Source organism: Neophocaena asiaeorientalis, unplaced genomic scaffold (genome assembly GCF_003031525.2).
Source record: "Neophocaena asiaeorientalis asiaeorientalis breed wild unplaced genomic scaffold, Neophocaena_asiaeorientalis_V1.1 scaffold337, whole genome shotgun sequence".
In the NCBI taxonomy this organism is placed as follows: Eukaryota; Metazoa; Chordata; class Mammalia; order Artiodactyla; family Phocoenidae; genus Neophocaena; species Neophocaena asiaeorientalis.
In genome coordinates this window covers 58,930-78,781 of record NW_020175054.1, presented here as the reverse complement: position 1 = coordinate 78,781, position 19,852 = coordinate 58,930, and the positions used below count along the sequence as shown (strand labels likewise).

At 36.4% G+C, this 19,852-nt stretch overlaps 1 protein-coding gene and 1 pseudogene across 1 annotated transcript in view; one reads left to right on the top strand and one right to left on the bottom strand.

The window, feature by feature from the left end:
* The window catches only part of ALMS1 (ALMS1 centrosome and basal body associated protein), a 217,548-nt gene that overhangs the window by 148,274 nt on the left and 49,422 nt on the right, over window positions 1-19,852 (top strand). Inside the window, exons 15-16 of the mRNA XM_024763994.1 lie at window positions 8,914-9,051; window positions 11,330-11,500. Coding sequence (XP_024619762.1) covers window positions 8,914-9,051; window positions 11,330-11,500 — 309 coding nt within the window. The remainder of the gene's footprint in view (window positions 1-8,913; window positions 9,052-11,329; window positions 11,501-19,852) is intronic.
* On the bottom strand, window positions 3,506-7,292 carry LOC112412335 (basic leucine zipper and W2 domain-containing protein 1 pseudogene; annotated as a pseudogene).

Below are 19,852 nucleotides of genomic sequence, written 5' to 3'. Positions count from 1 at the left end.
CCACCAAGGGAGCCCCAGTCCCACTGTTTTATAAAAGCTTTTAATCTTTAGGAATCTGCATGATTGTTTTTCCTTTGCATCCCTGACATTGTGCTTCTTTAACTGATGCACAATAGTATTTATTAAATAAAAATTCCAGGAGCCACTGAAATTTCTACATGTATACTTGCATGCGTTGCTTTGTTGCATTTACAGTTTTTTATTCCTGTGCATAGCTATTAGGCAAATAAGACCTACTGATCCCGGGGCAGTATTCAAACATAGGCTGGCTCTATGTTCCAGTTTTGGCATAGTGTTAATGACTTCATGTGATGTTGTTAATGCTTTTATGAGGAAACCGAATGAAAGGCTGCTTGCTAAAGTGCACACATTTATTCTTCCAGATAACTTTTTGTTGCACTGAAAAGCATTTTGAAGTCTTTTGAAATAAGATAAAAGAAGTACATCTGCCAGTTAAGGTTGAGGCTGCCAAGTAAATAGAAAGGCAAATATTTTTGCAAAATATAGTTCATAAATGAAAACTCTCATATACAAGCTATATACTAGTGGTGATTTGGTACATATAGATAACCCTGTGATCCCACTGTCAGACAATTGAGAAGGAGGTGGATATAGAAAAATTGGCAGGGAACAAAGTGATAGACTTAAGGGAACTCCATCAGAAGTCTGCACAATGAACTTACCAAATATAACTCACCTCTCGTTTGCATTTGGTAAGGATGATGTGTGTGAAATAAGTTGGGCTTTGTTCACTGAGGGACCCCTATAACTTCCCACTTGTTATGTGGGTCCACTGCTACTATTATTGTTGGTCTATTTCCAGACTTAACATCCTAAGGAAAAGTCCTCTTATTTCACCATTCGGAGAAGCCCAGCCTCAGAGCCTCTCACTTTAAAGGATTAAGAAGAATAGGGGGAAGATACTTGCTGGGGAAAATTGAATAGTGACTTTTGTATAATAGCTAAGTGAGCCCATTAAATATATCAGAAGTAAAAATCTCAGTAGAAGGATTGGAATATAAAAGTGAGGAAATCTGTTAGGAAACAACATAAAAAGAAGGGAAAATGAAAAAAAATTCAAGATTGGCCCCAGAGGGTCAACATCAAAAACAGATGTTCCATAGAGATAATAGAGAAGGTAGAAAAGAAGAACTCAAAGGACTAGTATAGGAATAAATTCCAAAACTGAAGGATATGAATTTCCATGCTAATAGGAACTGTCATGTACATAAAAATCTACACCAAGGCACATGACCTTGAAATTTTGAAACACTGGCAAGGAAAGAGATTCTGAAAGCTTCCAGAAAGAAAACAGGTACCATATAAAGAAATGCAAATTAGACTGACATTAAGCTTTTCAAAAATAATACATGGAACTAGAAACCAAAGGAGTAATGCCTTGAAATTCTGAGGGAAAATTATTTCACTAAATAAAATGAAGGAGTAGATTTAATTTTTTTTAAAGGAAAACATGGGATGGAGGAAATGGCGCCAGCATAGAAGAGAGGGGAAAGGAATTGCCATTGCAGCAGTGGTACAGAAGATCTAGAACAAGTTCAGATTGAGGACTGTAAGAAAAAGGTCGAGTTGATAGAATACCTTATGTAGTTGACTGTATTTAGAAGAGATTTTCAATTCTATTTACATTTATGAGGATAATGTAGGGATTGGTATATAGAAACACAGCAAATGCAAAAATAGGCAATTATTAACTCCTCAGTAAAAGCAAAACTTTGTAAAAGAAAATAAATGTGATTACAGTATACTAGTTGGTTTAACTGTGAATAATAGAAACATAACACAATCACTGAATATTGATTTAATCATCATGACTACAATTTACATAATATATAAACAATGAACATTAATATAGGGCTAAAACTTTTCAGAAGATAGGTTGAGGGAATATGGGTGTGACAGGAAAGTTCTATAAAAGGTAAATCCATATTGATCATAGAAGGAAATAAAAAAATAATTTCTGGAACTAAAAAGGATACAGCAATATAAAGGCATGTTATTTGGAAACAAGGATAGTGATACTAGAAGAAATGGCTAAATAAATTGGTGGTATTTGAAAACTGTTGATTTCTGTTATAAGTTTACTGGAACTATTTGACTTTCAAAACCATTTGTATATGTTCTTTTGATTAGAGTACAGTTTATTTTGCCTTACCTCCCAAAACATGGAAGAGATGGAAAATGATATATTTGGCAAATACTAACTAAAATAAAGCTAATGAGCAATGTTAATATTGACAAAATAAAATTCCAGGCCAAAAAATATTAATATATATTATGAGTTTACCTCATAATAACAAAAGTCTCAAATATACCAATAAGATAAAATTTGAGTTTATTTTCTTTTACTCAAACTTGTATGCAGGAAAAATGACAGGAAAATATAGGTAAACCCAACAATACATATCTATCAGAAAGTGAGAGACCAGGAAAGAAAATTAAAGTAGACAAGATTTAAAAATGGAATTTAAAAGTTTGACTTACTATAGAGAACTTTTCATTTTTTTAAGAACACTTAGAAAAATTGATGAAGCTGTTGGTTTTGAAGAATTGATGTTCAAACAGAACAGCTTCTTTGACTACAGTGTAGCTAAAGTAGAACTCAACAATAAAAACATGGAATAACAAAATGAAACAAAAATGTTTTATGGGTTAAGTAGTAATCCCCCCAAAATTCATGTCCACAGGAAACTTCAGAATGTGATGTTATTTGGAAATAGGGTCTTTGCAGATGTCATTAGTTAAAGATCTCTAGGTTATATCATCCTGGATGTAGGGTGGGCCTTAAATCCAATGATTAGTGTACTTATAAAAAGAGGAGAGGAGGCCATGTGAAGACAGGAGCAGAGATTGAAATTATGCTGTCCAAAGCCAGAAGCACTAGGGGTCACTAGAAGCTGAAAGAGACAAGGAAAGATTCTCCCAGATAGACTTTTGAGAGACCATGTTCCTGCTGACACTTTGATTTCGACTTCTAAACTCCAGATCTGTGGGAGAATAAATTTATTTTGTTTTAAGCCACTCAGTTTGTAGTAATTTATTGTGGCAGCCCTAGGAAACTAATATACCTAATATGTAAATATTATATATATATAATAATATAATAAACATGTATTTGAAAATTTTTAAATGTAATTCTAAGTAACTCAGAAGTTAAAGTCATACTGGAAGTTACAATATATTTAAAACTAAATAATAATAAAATTCTGCTATCAAAATGTATAGAAGATAGCCAAAGTGATTAGGGGTAACGTTACACCCTTAAATACAAATAATAAAAAATTGAAAAAGAATCTAGAAGGTTTACACTACCAAGTATCAAAACTTATTATGAAACTTTAGTAATTAAGACAGTGTGATGTTGGCACAAGAATAAATAGGCTGACCATAGAAGAGAATACTCCAGATTCACATATATGGACACCTGATTTACAGTAAAGGTACCACTGCAGTATGGTGGGGGAAAAGATGATCTTTTCAGTAAAATGATGTTAGGTAAATTGGATGTTAGGAAAAAAATAGAACTATGACCCCCCTACATTACACTGTACACCAAAATCAATTCCATATACTTCAGATTTAAATACGAAAGGCATAGGTAGCTGGATAGGTCAGTCTTCTGCAAGAAAATACAGAGGAGTATGTCCTCACAATCTTGGAATGGGAAAACATTTATTAAATTGGATCCCCACCCCCAAAAAATAGTAGCCATAAAAGAAAAAACTGACAGATATGCCACATTAAATTAAGGGATTCTATTAATTAAACACCAAATAAAAGAGTAAAAGGCAAGCCACAGAGTGGGGAAGATATTTGCAATACATATCTCATAAAGGACTTCTATCCAGAATATAAAAAGAACTCATACAAATAGTATGAAAAAGTTAAGCAATCCAATTTTTAAAAAGGACAGAAGGCTTGAATAGGTACTTTTTATAAAAGAGACTATCCAGTAGCCAATGAACATATGCAAAATATTCAACTTAATTCATCAACAGGGAATTGCAAATTAAGACCACAGTAAGATATCTCTGCATACCCATTAAAATGGCTGAAATGAAAAAGTTAATACTGTGTTGGTAAGAATATAGAACAAACAGTACTTATTCACTGCTGGTAAGAATGTAAATTGGTAGAGTGACCTTGGAAAGCAATTTGCCATTATCTACTAAGTTACACAAAAGCATAACAGAGCAGTTCTGTTCCTAACTATATACTCCACAGGAAAGGATGTGCATGAGCACCAAGACACACATGAATATTCTTTTTTTTTTTTTTTTACTGTTACAGTTTAATTTGCAAACAATTTTTATAACAAATTATTTTTAACCAAATCATATCTTGAAAACTGTTTATATAGAAAACCCAGGGAAAAAGTGAACTGTTCATTGTGGAAGGCCTTAAATTACATTATTACAGTAGAAAATACAGGAGGTAGAAGATAAGTGAAAAGACTAATGCAACATTAAATTCAAATCTGTAGCTTCTGTAGCTACTTAAAACATGGTTTCAGAAACTAAATCCAACATTTCCAGTAACCGTAGAAACAGTTAAAATTTGCCATGAAAGCCCTTATATCATGTTTGATATAGGGAGGTAGGAAGATGTAAGAACCACGACACATGAGACATGACATTTTATCTACAATTCCTGTTTGCTTTACTGAGGGTGTAGTTTCAAATTCAGTCACCTCCTTCAGCTTCAGACTCAGATGATTCTTCAGCATTTTTGAGCCACTCTACAAACTTTTTCATTTGCTCAAGGAAGACACTTTTCCCCTTGGCAACATGTGCATCTTTATACCACTTCAGAATGGATTCTTCACTCAGAACTTCAGCTTTATAAAAAAGCACCACTATTTTCTGGAAGGCTTTCATGAAATGAATGTTGTCATAGCAATACACCTGAATCTTCAGTAACAGAATCAGCTCAGACTGACCTTGAGTTGTAAAGGCAGCAAGTAGAGGGCTGTATTGCTTCAAGTGCTTGATGGCTTGCTCTGCTACAAGCTCCTCTTTTTTGTTCCATTCCACGGTGCTCATTGCACTGGACCATACTATTCCAATGACAGCTGGTTCTGGGATGTTGTTTTTCTTCATCTCCTCCTTGACATACAAAATTATATCCTTAAATGGATCACCATGGGACATCTGTTCTTGAAGTTCTTTCTGGAGTTCCTTACGAGCTCCTATGGTTTGCTGATTCCGAACATACTCTGAAAGCTCTTTCAAGCCTGCCTCAGTAAAATACTTTGTGAAGTGTTCAACGCTTTGTTTATTGGCAGGAGAAAGTTCCATCAGTCTGTTATCCATGCTCACTTTCCGAAGACTTGGAGCTACTGCATTGATACCTTTTTCATTTATCCATGATTTAAAGAGTTTTACAGCAAAAGCTGCTGAAACCCCTTCTTTAACCAAATTCTCATTATAAAGGCTATTAAGAATGGATGCATTAAGTGTTCCATTAGCCAGAAGAACACCAGTCAACATAGCCAGCTTGTTCCTCTCCGACTCTGAAAAACCCTTTAAGAACAGCAGCAGCTTTTTGACTTCCATCTTCAAAACTTTTCTCCAGGTATTTGTAGCACCTGATTAAGTTGTTAAAAACCTGAGCAAATGCTTGCATGGTCTCTAGGTCCTCTTGTGCTGCAAACACACTAACATCTGTACGCATCATGTCATCTGCCAGTGTACCACCAGGGACCAGCATTCCACCGGCCACCAGAATGTCAAAGAGTGTTTCTGCATATCAGCGGTAATCAAGTTTTGCGCCAGAAGCATCAAGAAACTTTGCTACTGCTTCCAAATCAGTACCAGTTTCAGTTAAGCCTTGAATAATGCAGTCTTGAAACTGAGTAGGGTCAAACCTCTCTTTTTCATCTCTTTTTCTGGTTTTAAAACGCTGGCCTGATAGCGTTGCCTTTTGCTGCTTTTGATTATTCATAAGAGACACCCGAATTTAAGGCGGAGAGAAAAGAACCAGAAATCCCGGAGGTGGCGGCAACTGCGGCGGTGTCTCCTCTGCCACATGAATATTCTTTACAGCAGTTTTTGTAATAGCTCCAAACTGGCAATTACCCAGATGCCATTATTTTTATATTTATTATGCCATTATTTTTCCAGTAGTATGAGTGAATTGTACCATATTAACACTGTTGAATAGTAACCAGTAAATGAGACTGAGTAAAAGAAAAATATATGTTTTAACACTTAACGAATCTCACAAATATAATGTAAGAGAAGAAAGCAAGACATAAAGGCTATGTGCTGTTATTATTCCATTTATATAAAGTTCAGAAATATAAGTAATTTGTTGTATTTAAAATGGGGTGTTATGCTCAGCCTGAGGGAGATTGAAAGAATGAGGGGAGAGCATATAGGGTTATAGGCAGATTTTTGTTTTTTTAACCTGGGTACATGTTCACTTTTTAACAATTAACTGAGTTCTCTGTGCATTTTTTGATACATGTCTTCTGATACATAATGAAAAAAGATTTTTTAAGATACTTTTTTAAAAAACAACAAAAAATAAATACTTAGAAATGAATCTAACAAAGGACATGAAAAACTAGAGAAAATGATAAAGCTTCATTGAAATATATTAAGGAAGACTTAAATAAATTCAATGAATTGCTACTCAAAATTCCAGTAGATTTTTTCATGAAACTTGACAGGCTGATGCCAAAATTTTTTGGAAATTCAAGAAGTATATTTAAAGAATAAGGTAAGGGAACTTGCTATACCAGACATCAAAAGATGTGTGTGTGTGTGTATACATATATAAAATTTATATATAATTTATATATATATATAATATATATGTTTAAGACCTCACTTGCAAAGGAATAAACAAAAGTGGAACAACATGTTGACCCAGAAACACACCCATGAATGTGGAAACTAATATATGATACAGATGACATAACAATCCTGGAGAAAGGGTGAACTATTCAATAGTGTTTGGGCCATTGATTATATATGTAAGAAAAAATAAAATCAAATAGATCCCTGCTGCACATTAAACAAAAATGTAGTCCAAATGATATTAAATGTAAAAAGAAAACTTTAAGCTTTTAGAATTCAGATGACCTTTGACCATGAAAGAATGATTTCTTAAGACACACAAAGCACAGACCATGAAGGAAAAAGAAAATAAGTGGTATTATTAAAATGAAAAATTTTGTGCACCGAAAGACATCATAAATAATTCAAAGACAAGACACTGAGAAGATATTTGAAACTCATACAACCTACAAAGAAATTTTATAGTAATGTTCATTGTAATGCTTTTCAATATTAAAAAATTAGAGGGCTTCCCTGGTGGCGCAGTAGTTGAGAGTCCGCCTGCCGATGCAGGGGACACGGGTTCGTGCCCCGGTCCGGGAAGATCCCACATGCTGCGGAGCGGCTGGGCCCGTGAGCCATGGCCACTGAGCCTGCGCGTCCGGAGCCTTTGCTCCGCAATGGGAGAGGCCACAACAGTGAGAGGCCCGCGTACCACAAAAAAAATAAATAAATAAATTAGAAATAGCCTAAAGTTATTAATTCCATAGAATTCTACATAACACTGAGAATGAGTTAATTAGAGTCACTATGAGTAAATCCCCCAGTCGTAATACTGAGTGTAAAAGGCAAGTTACTTAAAGGTACACAGAGTATTATACCCTTTATATAAAGTTTAAAGACATGCGGAACAATCCAGTACATTGTTGACTAATACATGCAGCACTGTGTAGTAAAAAGTTCAAGAACATCCTTGAGATTGACGAACTCTAAATTGAGCTTAAGGTTGCTACTGAAAAGAGAGAATGGTATCATTGAGGCTTTACACAGGGTATCATTATCATTGTATCATTATATCTGTAATGTTTTATCTTATTTCTTAAGCTCTATAGTAGACACATTGGTGTTAATTATGTTGTTTTTCATAATCTCTATTGCCTTTCTGACTGCTTTGTTGAAAAATATTCATTCTTAGAGATAGGAAATGAATCTCTTGTCAATCCATTGTAAAAAACATATAACCGTATTAACTGCTTGATAACTATCCTAGTTGTTGTATTGGTGATTTTTAATTTATTTACCAACATTATTATTTTGCACTTGCGTTTTCTCATACAATAAAAAAGAAAAGAAAGCTTCCCTGGTGGCGCAGTGGTTGAGAGTCCACCTGCCGATGCAGGGGACACGGGTTTGTGCCCTGGTCTGGGAAGATCCCACATGCCGTGGAGCGGCTGGGCCCGTGAGCCATGGCCACTGAGCCTGCGCGTCCGGAGCCTGTGCTCCACAATGGGAGAGGCCACAACAGTGAGAGGCCCGCGTACCGCAAAAAAAAAAAAAGAAAAGAAAAGAGCTGATTTTAAAAGACCAGTAAGGTAGATAAATCTCTAGCAAGTATGACCAAGAAAAACAGAAAGAAAATAGAAAGCATTAGACAAATTTAACCTCAGGAGATTTTAAAGAATTATATAAGTACTATATATAAAATCTAGATGATATAGATGCTTTTCTAGGATTATATGAAATATCAAAATTTCCCCCCTAAGTGACAAAAATTTTGAATAGTCTTGTTCAGATGTACTTTGCTACTTTGAAAGATAACTGATCTGGATTTTTTTTTTTTTAGCTGTTGCATCAAAACAGCAAAGAACAGATTTTGTTTAAAGTGATTGTACACAGAAAAATATGGAAAACTTTCCAAACCCCCCAAAACTGTCATATGTTATAAAGTCCTTAAAACTGTCACAGCTTTTACACGGTTGAGCCTAAGAGATGCTTTTTTTCCTAATATATAAAGAGGTTTTTGTTTTGGTTTTTGTTTGGGGTGCAAGGGGTAGATTACTTGCTTGTGTTATCTTTTCCTTCTCCCTGGGATCAAATGACATCATTATTCCAGATGCTCAAGTTCAAGTTCTTATCACTGGGGATGAGGACCTTTCAGACAAAAACCAGAAAAAGGAGATCTACAGTAAAAGGGCAGTGACCGAGGCTTCTCGATCTGAAGAAAAAGAATCCTTGCAGAAAGACATTATAGGTAGTGGAACTGAATCATCTGCCTATTGTTTTATTCTGACCTTCTAAAATGAATATAAATAGAAAAATATTATATATTGCTCTCTTCAACCCTCCATCTTGTTCATATGTGAAATAGGATGTTAGCTGACACTTTTGGTGTACACTGGCAGGTAAAACTAACATTTTTAAAGCTCCTTGAGATATTTTTGGAGAACTTTATGAATATTATACACAAATTAATCACATTGCCAGAAATTCACATAATGGACTTTTAAAAACTCTACTGATAAAAACATTTGTTGCCATGAGATGCTAATTCTCTAATAAAATTGTTTTATATAGGCCTTTGTTCTTCAGGAATTTAGCTTGTTTACTTCCTAACTACCTACCCAGTTAATTTACTTTGTAGGACTGTGCTGGTTAAAAATGCCTGTAAAAGTGTGTTTCGTTTAGGATAGTTTCGGCTCTGAGAGATGAAAACAAAACCAAAATGACATTGGCTTAAAGAAGACAGAAAAGAGTATCAGGGCACAAAGCTCTTTCTCTCCTTTTGCTTCAACATTTTAGCCTCCATTCTCATGCTGTAGTTGTCAGACATGTATTCCAGCCAGCCAAAAGGAAAACAAAGGAAAAAGAGGGCTTCCCTGGTGGCGCAGTGGTTGGGAGTCTGCCTGCCAATGCAGGGGACACGGGTTCGTGCCCCGGTCCGGGAGGATCCCACATGCCGTGGAGCGGCTGGGCCCATGAGCCATGGCCGCTGAGCCGGCGCGTCCGGAGCCTGTGCTCCGCAATGGGAGAGGCCACAGCAGTGAGAGGCCCACGTACCACAAAAAAAAAAAAAAAAAAAGGAAAAAGAAAAAAGTGTATTTCTTCCTTTAAATACTTCTCGAAAGTTAAATGTACCATTCCCCTTCCATCCTATTGGCCAGACTTATTCACATGGTCACACCAACCTATGTTGCCTGGGAGGCTGGGAAATATAATCTCTATTATGGTATGCCCAGCTAAGTCAGGTTCTATTTTAGAGGAAAAGGAAAATGGATTTCAGAGGACAGCTGGTAGTCTGCCACAAGTGTAAATAGAGACATATTTTGGAGTATAATTAGCCACTTCTCTTTTTTGTGTATTGATTCTTTTTCAGAAGTTATATTGTATTCTGGGCAAATATTGTATTTGAAAATTTATGAGCTTTTTTGCTGTTTTTAAACAAATGCTTCAGAAAAAGTTTTGATCATGTTAACCTCCTCATCAAAAAGTTTTCATTGCCCTTGAAAATAAAAACTAGGACTTCGCTGGTGGTGCAGTGGTTAAGAATCCACCTGCCAAAGCAGGGGACACGGGTTCGAGCCCTCCTGTGCTCCGCAGCAAGAGAAGCCACCGCAATGAGAAGCCCGCGCAAAAAAAAAAAAAGAATGAAAACTAAACTTTTTAGCCTAGTCTTTCAGAACAGTAGAATGGGCTCCCAAAGAACTTTTCAAATGCTAATTTTTCTCTTTTCCTTACAAATTCTATAATCTAATAAATTATATACTTGCACTGTTTCTTAGATGTTCAGTTGCTTTCCTGATTCCATTTTTTTCATATGTAGTCACCTTTGCCCAAAATGCTTTTCTCTTTCCATCTCTCTTTTTTTTTTTTTTTGCGGTACGCGGGCCTCTCACTGTTGTGGCCTCTCCCGTTGCGGAGCACAGACTCCAGACGTGCAGGCTCAGCGGCCATGGCTCATGGGCCCAGCCGCTTTGTGGCATGGGGGATCTTCCTGGACCGGGGCACGAACCTGTGTCCCCTGCATTGGCAGACGGACTCTCAACCACTATGCCACCAGGGAAGCCCTCCATCTCAGTTTTTTTTTTGTTTTAAACATCTTTATTGGAGTATAATTGCTTTACAATGGTGTGTTAGTTTCTGCTTTATAACAAAGTGAATCAGCTATACATATACATATATCCCCGTATCTCCTCCCTCTTGTGTCTCCCACCCTCCCTATCCCACCCCTCTAGGTGGTCACAAAGCACTGAGCTGATCTCCCTGTGCCATGTGGCTGCTTCCCACTAGCTATCTATTTTACATTTGGTAGTGTATATAAGTCCATGCCACCCTCTCACTTCGTCCCAGCTTACCCTTCCCCCTCCCCGTGTCCTCAAGTCTGTTTTCTACGTCTGTGTCTTTATTCCTGTCCTGCATCCATCTCACTGTTTATCCAGCGTAACTATCTTCTCACACTAGTAGATGCTTGAGAGGTATTTTAAAATAATTTTTGTCAGCTTTCTGTCTGAATCTTGATTTTCCTCTCTTAGGTTCCAGTGCTGCTGCTGCTTCAGAGCAGTCAGCTCAACTACAAGACACGAAGATTGTTAGTCTACCAGACACTGAAGCCACTAAACAGAAAGAGGAGATCCACAGTAAGAGGACAGTTCCTAAGGAAGGCTGGCCTGAAGAGAAGAAATCCTCGCAAATAGATATTGCAGGTAATGGGGAGTGGGGTAGGGGGTGTGAGAGAGAGAGAGCATGCACACGCAAACGCCTGTGTCTACGTGTTTCCACTTAATTCTGATGAGACTGTAGTCTCACAATTTAAACAGAGTTCCATTTTTTTATTTTTTGCTTTCTTATGCATATCACTTCAGTGCTTCTCTGTCTGTGTGGATGTACGTATTTATTTGTAAGATAATTGTTACTTCTGGGAAAAGATACTGGCAATTTAGAAACAAAATTACAATTAAATACCCAAGGCTGATAGTGTTAGAAGTGAAGTATCATGTCTCAACACTGAAACAGCGGAAAGCTTAAGGCATTCCAGATGGCTGTGACAAAGACAGAAAGAACCTCAATACAAACTTTTTAAAAATTACAATAAAAAAGACCCAAGATCAAATGTATTTATGTTTACCCATGGCCCCCTTTCTCTAATAACATAAAAGAAAACTGTATAGGACACAAGCCGTTACTACCTAGCTGTCAAACTTTATGTCTTAGAGGAATATAGAACAGTATCCAGATAAGAAAAGAAAGGAGTCAAGAAGCTAATCTGTGGATACTGTATTTTGAAAATAGTCTTCATGCAGCTGCTAACATCAAGAATGTATTAGATGGATGATTTTCCATAAGGGCACCAAGACTACACAGTAGGAAAAGAATAGTCTCTTCAACAGATGGTGTTGGAAACCTGGATATCCACATGCAAAAGAATTAATTTGGACCATTACCTTTTACCATATACAAAATTAACTCAAAATGGATTAAAGATCCAAACAGAAGAGCTAAAATTATAAAACTCTTAGAAGAAAACATGGGGGAAAAGCTTCATGACATTGGATTTGGCAATGATTTCTTGGATATGTCACCAAAAGTATAGGCAACAAAAGCAAAAATAAATAAATTATACTATATCAGAATTTAAAACTCTGCTTCAAAGGATACAATCAACAGAGTTAAAAGACAACCTGTGGAATAGGAGAAAATATTTGCAAATCATGATAAGTGATGAATATCCAGATTATATATGGAACTTCTAAAACTCAACAACAAAGAAACCCAATTTAAAAATTGGTAAAAGGCTCGAATAGACAATTCTCCAGGGAGTATATATGAATGGCCGACAAGTATATGAAAAGATGCTTAATATCACTAATCATCAGAGAAATGCAAATCAAAACCACAGTGAGATACTACTGCACACCTATTAGGATGGGTACTATCAAAAGAACAGAAAATAACAGTTGTTGGCAAGGATGCAGAGAAATTGGAACCCTTGTGCACTGTTGGTGGAAATATAAAATGGCACAGCCATTATGGAAAACAGTATGGAGGTTCCTAAAAAATTAAAAATAGAATAACGATATGATACAGCAATCCCACTTCTGGGTGTATATCCAAAGGAATTCAAAGCAGGCTCTCAGAGATATCTGCACACCCATGTTCATTGCAGCATTACTCACAATAATCAAGATATGTCCATCAGCAGATGAATGGATAAATATCTGTGGATAAATGGATAAAAATGTGATATATATACAATAGAATGTTATGCAGCCTTAAAAAAAAGAAAATCCTGTCACATGCTATAACTTAGGTGAATCTCAAGGACCTTGTGCTGAGTGAAATAAGCCAGTCACAAAAAGATAAACATGGTATATTCCACCTATAGGAAGTATCTGAAATAGTGAAAATCTTAGAAACAAAGTAGAAAAGTGGCTGCCAACGGCTGGGGAGAGAAAGGAGGGAGAATTAATGTTTGTTGGGTATAGAGTTTCAGTGTTGCAAGACGAAGATGTTCTAGAGATCTGTTGTGCAACAGTGTGAACATACTTAACACTGCTGAACTGTATGCTTAAAAATTGGTTAAGATGGTAAATTTAATCTTCTGTGTTTATCACACACAGAAAAGAATGTATAAGATGAAAAAACAACATTGCAACTCTGCAGTGGGTAGTCGAGGAGACATAGCTTGGAAAAGAAAGATGGAAACATAACCTGCAGAAGCATACTCTAGACCAGGCCGCACAGAGGAGGTGAGCGGCGGGCGAGCGAGAGAAACTTCACCTGCAGCTCCCTATCGCTCCCCATTCCTCATGTTACCGCCTGAACCATCCCCCCACCCCCCACCCCCGTCTGTGGAAAAATTGTCTTCCATGACACTGGTCCCTGGTGCCAAAAAAGTTGTGGACCACTGCCCTAGAGGACCCTCAAGGAGAAATGGATAATACAGAACACTAGGGAGCTTGAACACGCATACTTAGCCCATAACAGACCATGGAAATGAAATTTTAAAAGAAAAAGCAGAGTTAGAGAAACATCTGGAAATAATGAGGTTGATGTGTATAAATGTTTGTATGCTTTTTAAAAAAACCTTTCAAATGATCATAGAACACTTTTTTCAACAGCTTTTTTGATATGTAATGCACATATATAATTCTCCCACTTAAAGTGTACCATTTAATGATTTTTACCCTATTCACAGATATGTGCAACCATCAACACAGTTGATTTTAGAACATTTTTATCACCTCAGAAAGAAACCCTATACCCCTTAGCTATCACCCCTCTATTTCCTCATCACCCACCTCCCCCCAAGCCGTAAGTCAACCACTGATCTACTTTGTCTCTATTATAAATTTTCCTATTCTAGACCTTAATACAAATGGAATCATTTAATGTGTGGACTTTTGTGACTGGCTTCTTTTAACTCAGCGTGATGTTTTCAGGTTCATCCAAGTTACGGGCTTGTATCATTATTTTATTCCTTCTAATGGCTCAATAATATTTCATCGTATGTATGTATCACATTTTGTTTATCTGTTTGTTGATGGACATTTGGTTGTTTTCATCTTTTGGCTACTATGAATAATGCTTTTATAAAATAATGATTTTATATTTATAAAATATAAATGCTTTTATGTTCATGTACAGGTTTTTATATGGACAGTATGTTTTCATTTGTCTTGGGTATGTACCCAGGAATGGAATTCCTAGATCATGTGATAACTTTATATTTAATCATTTGAGGAGTTGTCAGACTGTTTTCCAAAGTGGCTGCACCATTTTACATTCCCAGTAGCAATGTATGAGCATTTCAATTTTTCTACAAACTCACCAACACTTATTATCTGACTTTTTCATTGGATCTATTCTAGTGGATGTGAATTTGTATCTCATTTTGATTTTGATTTGCATTTGCCTCATGATTATGATATTGAACATCTTTCTGTGTGCTTATTGGCCAGTTGTGCGTTATCCTTGGAGAAATGTGTATTCAGATCCTGGCCTGGTTTTCATTTGGATTATTTCTTTTTTATTGAATTTTAAGAGTTCTATGTATTCTAGATACACATTCTTATCAAAATTTTGATTTTGATATATTCTCCCATTCTATGAGTTAAAATTGGGAAGTATGAGTCCTCCAACATTATCTTATTTTTCATGATTGTCTTGGCTATTTTGGGTCCTTTACAATTCCATATGCTTGCAAAATTTCTACTAAGAAATAAGCTAGGATTCTGATCGGGATTGTGTTGAATCTGTGATCAGTTTGGTGAGAATTGCTTTCTTAACATGGACTTGGGATGTTTTCCATTTATTTAGATATACTTTAATTTCTTGCAGTAATTTTTTGTAGCTTTCAGAGTAGAAGTTTTTCTCTTATGTTAAATTTACATTAATATTTTAATTTTTTTGAGGCTGTTGTGAACAGAATGGTTTTCTTTTGATTTTGTTTTAGTTTTTGATTTTGTGTTTGGCTGTGCTGCTTGACTTGAGGGACCTTAGTTCCCCAACCAGGGATCTAACTTATGCCCCCTTGCAGTGGAATTGCAGAGTCCTAACCGCTGGACCGCCAGAGAATTCCCCCAGAATGTTTTTCTTAATTTCATTTTCAGTTTGTTAATTGCAGGTATATAATAATACAATTGGTTTTTTTAATATTTAACTTTTATCCTGCAACCATGCTGAACTTGTTTATTAGTTCTAAATGGTGAATGGGATTGTTTGCTTAATGTGTCTTTCTTATGTTTCATTGTTAGTATGTAGAAATGCAGCAGATTTCTGTGTATTAATTTCATATCCTGAAACTTTAGCGAATTCATTGATGAGCTCTAGTAGTTTTCTGGTAGCAACTTTAGGATTTTATAGTATCATGTCATCTGTAAAAGCAGACAGCTTACTTCTTCTTTTCCAATTTGGATTCGTTTTATTTCTTTTTCTTCTCTGCTTGCTGTGACTAGGACTTCCAAAACTATGTTGAATAAAAGTGCGAGAGTGGACATCCTTGTCTTGTTCCTGATCTTAGGGGAAATGCTTTCAGCTTTTCACCATTGAGTATAATGTTAGCTGTGGGTTTGTCATATATGGCCTTTATTGTGTTGAGGTATGTTCTCTCTGTGCCCACTTTCTAGAGAGTTTTTATCATAAGTGTGTGTTGAAATTTGTCAAAAGCTTTTTCTGCATCTATCGAGATGATCATATGTTTTTCTTTTAATAAATTTATTTTATTTATTTATTTTTGGCTGTGTTGAAAGCGCAGGCTTTCTCTAGTTGCAACAAGCGGGGGCTACTCTTTGTTGCGGTGTGCGGGCTTCTCATTGCGGTGGCTTCTCTTTTGTTGCAGAGCACGGGCTCTAGGTGCACAGGTGCACAGGCTTCAGTAGTTGTAGCATGTGGGCTCAGTAGTTGTGGCACACGGGCTTAGTTGCTTCGCGGCATGTGGGATCTTCCTGGACCAGGGCTCGAATTCGTGTCCCCTGCAATGGCAGGTGGATTCTTAACCACTGTGCCACCAGGGAAGCCCGATCATATGGTTTTTATTCTAATGTGGTGTATCACACTGATGGATTTGCAGATATTGAAAAATCCTTGCATCCCTGGGATGAATCCCACGTGATCATGGTGTATGATCCTTTTAATTTATTAGTGGATTTGGTTTGCTAGTATTTTGTTGAGGATTTTTGCATCTATGTTCATCAGTGGTATTGGTCTGTAGTTTTCTTTTTTGTAATATCTTTGTCTGGTTTTGGTATCAGGGTGATGGTGGCCTCCTAGAATGAGTTCAGAAGTGTTCCTTCCTCTGCAAATTTTTGGAATGGTTTCAGAAGGATGGGTGTTAACTCTTCTCAATGTTTGGTAGAATTCACCTGTGAAGCCATTAGGTCCTGGACTTTTCTTTGTTGGGAATTTTTAAATTGCTGATTCAATTTCAGTTCTGGTAATTGGTCTGTTCATATTTTCTGTGTCTTCCTGATTCAGTCTTGGGAGATTGTACCTTTCTAAAAATTCATCAATTCCTTCTAGGTTGTCCATTTTATTGGCGTGTAGTTGCTCATAGTAGTCTCTTATGATCCTTTGTATTTCTGTTGTGTCGGTTGTAACTTCTTTTTCATTTCTGATTTTATTGATTGGGGCCCTCTCCCTTTTTTTCTTGATGAGTCTTCCTAAAGGTTTATCAATTTTGTTTATATTTTCAAAGAGCCAGCTTTTAGTTTCATTGATCTTTCCTATTTTTTTTTAGTCTCTATTTCATCTATTTCTGCTCTGATATTTATGATTTCTTTCCTTCTACTAACTTTGGTTTTTATTCTTCTTTTTCTACTTGCTTTAGATGTAAGTTTAGGTTGTTAATTTGAGATTTTTCTTGTTTCCTGAGGTAAGCCTGTATCACCATAAACTTCCCTCTTAGAACTGCTTTTTCTGCATCCCATAGGTCTTAGATCATCGTGTTTTTGTTTTCATTTGTCTCTAGGTAGTTTTTGATTTCCTCTTTGATTTCTTCAGTGATCCATTGCTTGTTTAGTAGCATATTGTTTAGCCTCCACGTGTTTGTGGGTTTTGCAGGGTTTTTTTTCTTGTAGTTGATTTCTAGTTCCATAGAGTTGTGGTTGGAAAAGAAGCTTGATATGATTTCAGTTTTCTTAAATTTACCAAGGCTTGTTTTGTGGCCTGACATGTGATCTATCCTGGAGAATATTCCATGTGCACTTGAAAAGAATGTGTATTCTGCTGCTTTTGGGTGGAATGCTCTATAAATATCAGTTAAGTCCCTTTGGTCTAATGTGTTATTTAAGGCCTATGTTTCCTTATTGATTTTCTGTCTGGATGATCTGTCCATTGATATAAGTTGGGTGTTAAAGTCCCTTACTGTTATTGTGCTACTGTTGATTTCTCCTTTTATGTCTGTTAATATTTTGCCTTATGTATTAAGGTGCTCCTATGTTGGGTGCATATATATTTACAGTTGTTATATCTTCTTCTTGGATTGATCCCTTGATCATTCTGTAGTGTCCTTCTTTGTCTCCTGTGACAGTTTTTATTTTAAAGTTGATTTCATCTAATATAAATATTACTACTCTGGCTTTCTTTTGATTTTCATTTGTGTGTACTACCTTTTCCATCCCCTCTCTTTTAGTCTGTATGTGTCTCTAGATCTGTAGTGAGTCTCTTGTAGGCAGCAAATAAACGGGTCTTGTTTTTGTATCCATTCATCCAGTTTGTGTCTTTTGGTTGGAGCATTCAGTCTGTTTGCGTTTAAGGTAATTATCAATATGTATACTGTCATTTTGTTAATTGTTTTGTATTTGTTTCTGTAGGTCGTCTTTTTCCTCCTTTTGTTCTCTTCTCTTGTGATTTGATGACTATCTTCAGTGTTACGTTTAGATTCCTTTTTTGTGTACGTGTGTATCTGTTATAGATTTTTGGCTTGTGGTTACCTTGAGGTTATTGTATAGCAGTCTCTCTCTATATATATGTGATTCTTCTGAGTTGCTGATGTCTTAATTTCAAATGCATCTTAAATACCCTACATGTGTACTCTCCTTCCCTCATGATTACTGTTTTTTATGTCATGTTTTATGTCAAATTGTTTTTTGTATCCGTTAACTGCTTATCGTGGATACAGATGATTTTACTACTTTTGTCTTTTAATCTTCCTGCTAGCTTTGTTTGTGAATGATTTCCTACCTTTACTGTATGTTTACTGGTGAGCTTTTTTGTTCCATAATTTTCTCATATCTTTTGCACCTAGAGAAGTTCCTTTAATATTTGTTGTAAAGCTGGTTTAGTGGTGCTGAATTCTTTTAGCCTTTGCTTGTCTATACAGCTTTTGATTTCTCTGTCAAATCTGAACAAGAGCCTTTCTGAGTAGAGTATTCTTGTATGTAGGTTTTTCCCTTTCATCACTTTAAATATATCATGCCAGTCCCTTCCAACCTGCAGAGTGCCTGCTGAAAAGTCAGCTGATAGTCTTATGGGAGTTCCTTTGTATGTTATTTGTTGCTTTCCCCTTGCTGCTTTTAGTATTCTCTGTATCTTTAATTTTTGACATTTTGATTACAGCGTGTCTTGGTGTGTTCCTCTTTGGGTTATCCTGTATGGGATTTTCTGCACTTCTTGGACTTGGATGACTATTTCCTTTCCCAGGTTAGGGCGGTTTTCAGCTATTATCTCTTCAAATATTTTCCTGAGCTCTTTCTTTCAAATATTTTCCCGGCGGGGCTTCCCTGGTGGCACAGTGGTTGAGAGTCTGCCTGCCGATGAAAAAAAAAAAAAAAAAAAAAATATTTTCCCGGGCTCTTTCTCTTTTCTTCTGGGACCCCTGTAATGCAAATATTAGTGATCTTGGTGTTATCTCAGAGATCTTTTAAACTGTCCTCATTTCTTCTTTTTTTTTTTTTTTTTTTTTATCTTTTTTCTGTTCAGTGGCAGTGATTTCCACTACTCTGGCTTCCAGCTCACTGATCCATTCTTCTGAATCCTTTAGTCTACTTTGATTCCTTCCACTGTATTTTTCATTTCAGTTATTGTATTCTTCATGTCTGGTTGTTCTTTATATTTTCTAACTCTTTTCTTAAAACTTATAACTTCTCATTCTGTGCATCCATTCTCCTCCTGAGTTCTTTGATCATCTGTATGCTCATTACTCTGAACTATTTCTTGGGTAGATTGCCTATTTCCACTTCACTTAGTTCTTCTGGGATTTTATCTTGTTCCTTCATCTGAAACATATTCCTCTACCATCTCATTTTGTCAATAAGTTGCTATTTGTATTTTTATGTATGTAGTAGGTAAGTTACATCTCTCAACCTTGGAGAAGTGGCCCTCTGTAGGAGGCATCCTGTGCACTCCAGCAATGCACTCCCCTCTTGTTACCCAAGCTGTGTGCTCTAGGGGTTCACCCTAAGAGGGCTACTTGGGCCTTCTGTTGTGGTGGGCTAACTATGTGGGCAGTCTGGTAGGCCCCTAGTCTGGTTGGTTGCTAGGTCCTGCCTTGTGTGGATGCTGCTGGCTGCTGTTTAGCAGGGCCTGGTCACAGTGTGGCTGGTTGCAGAATCCTAGGG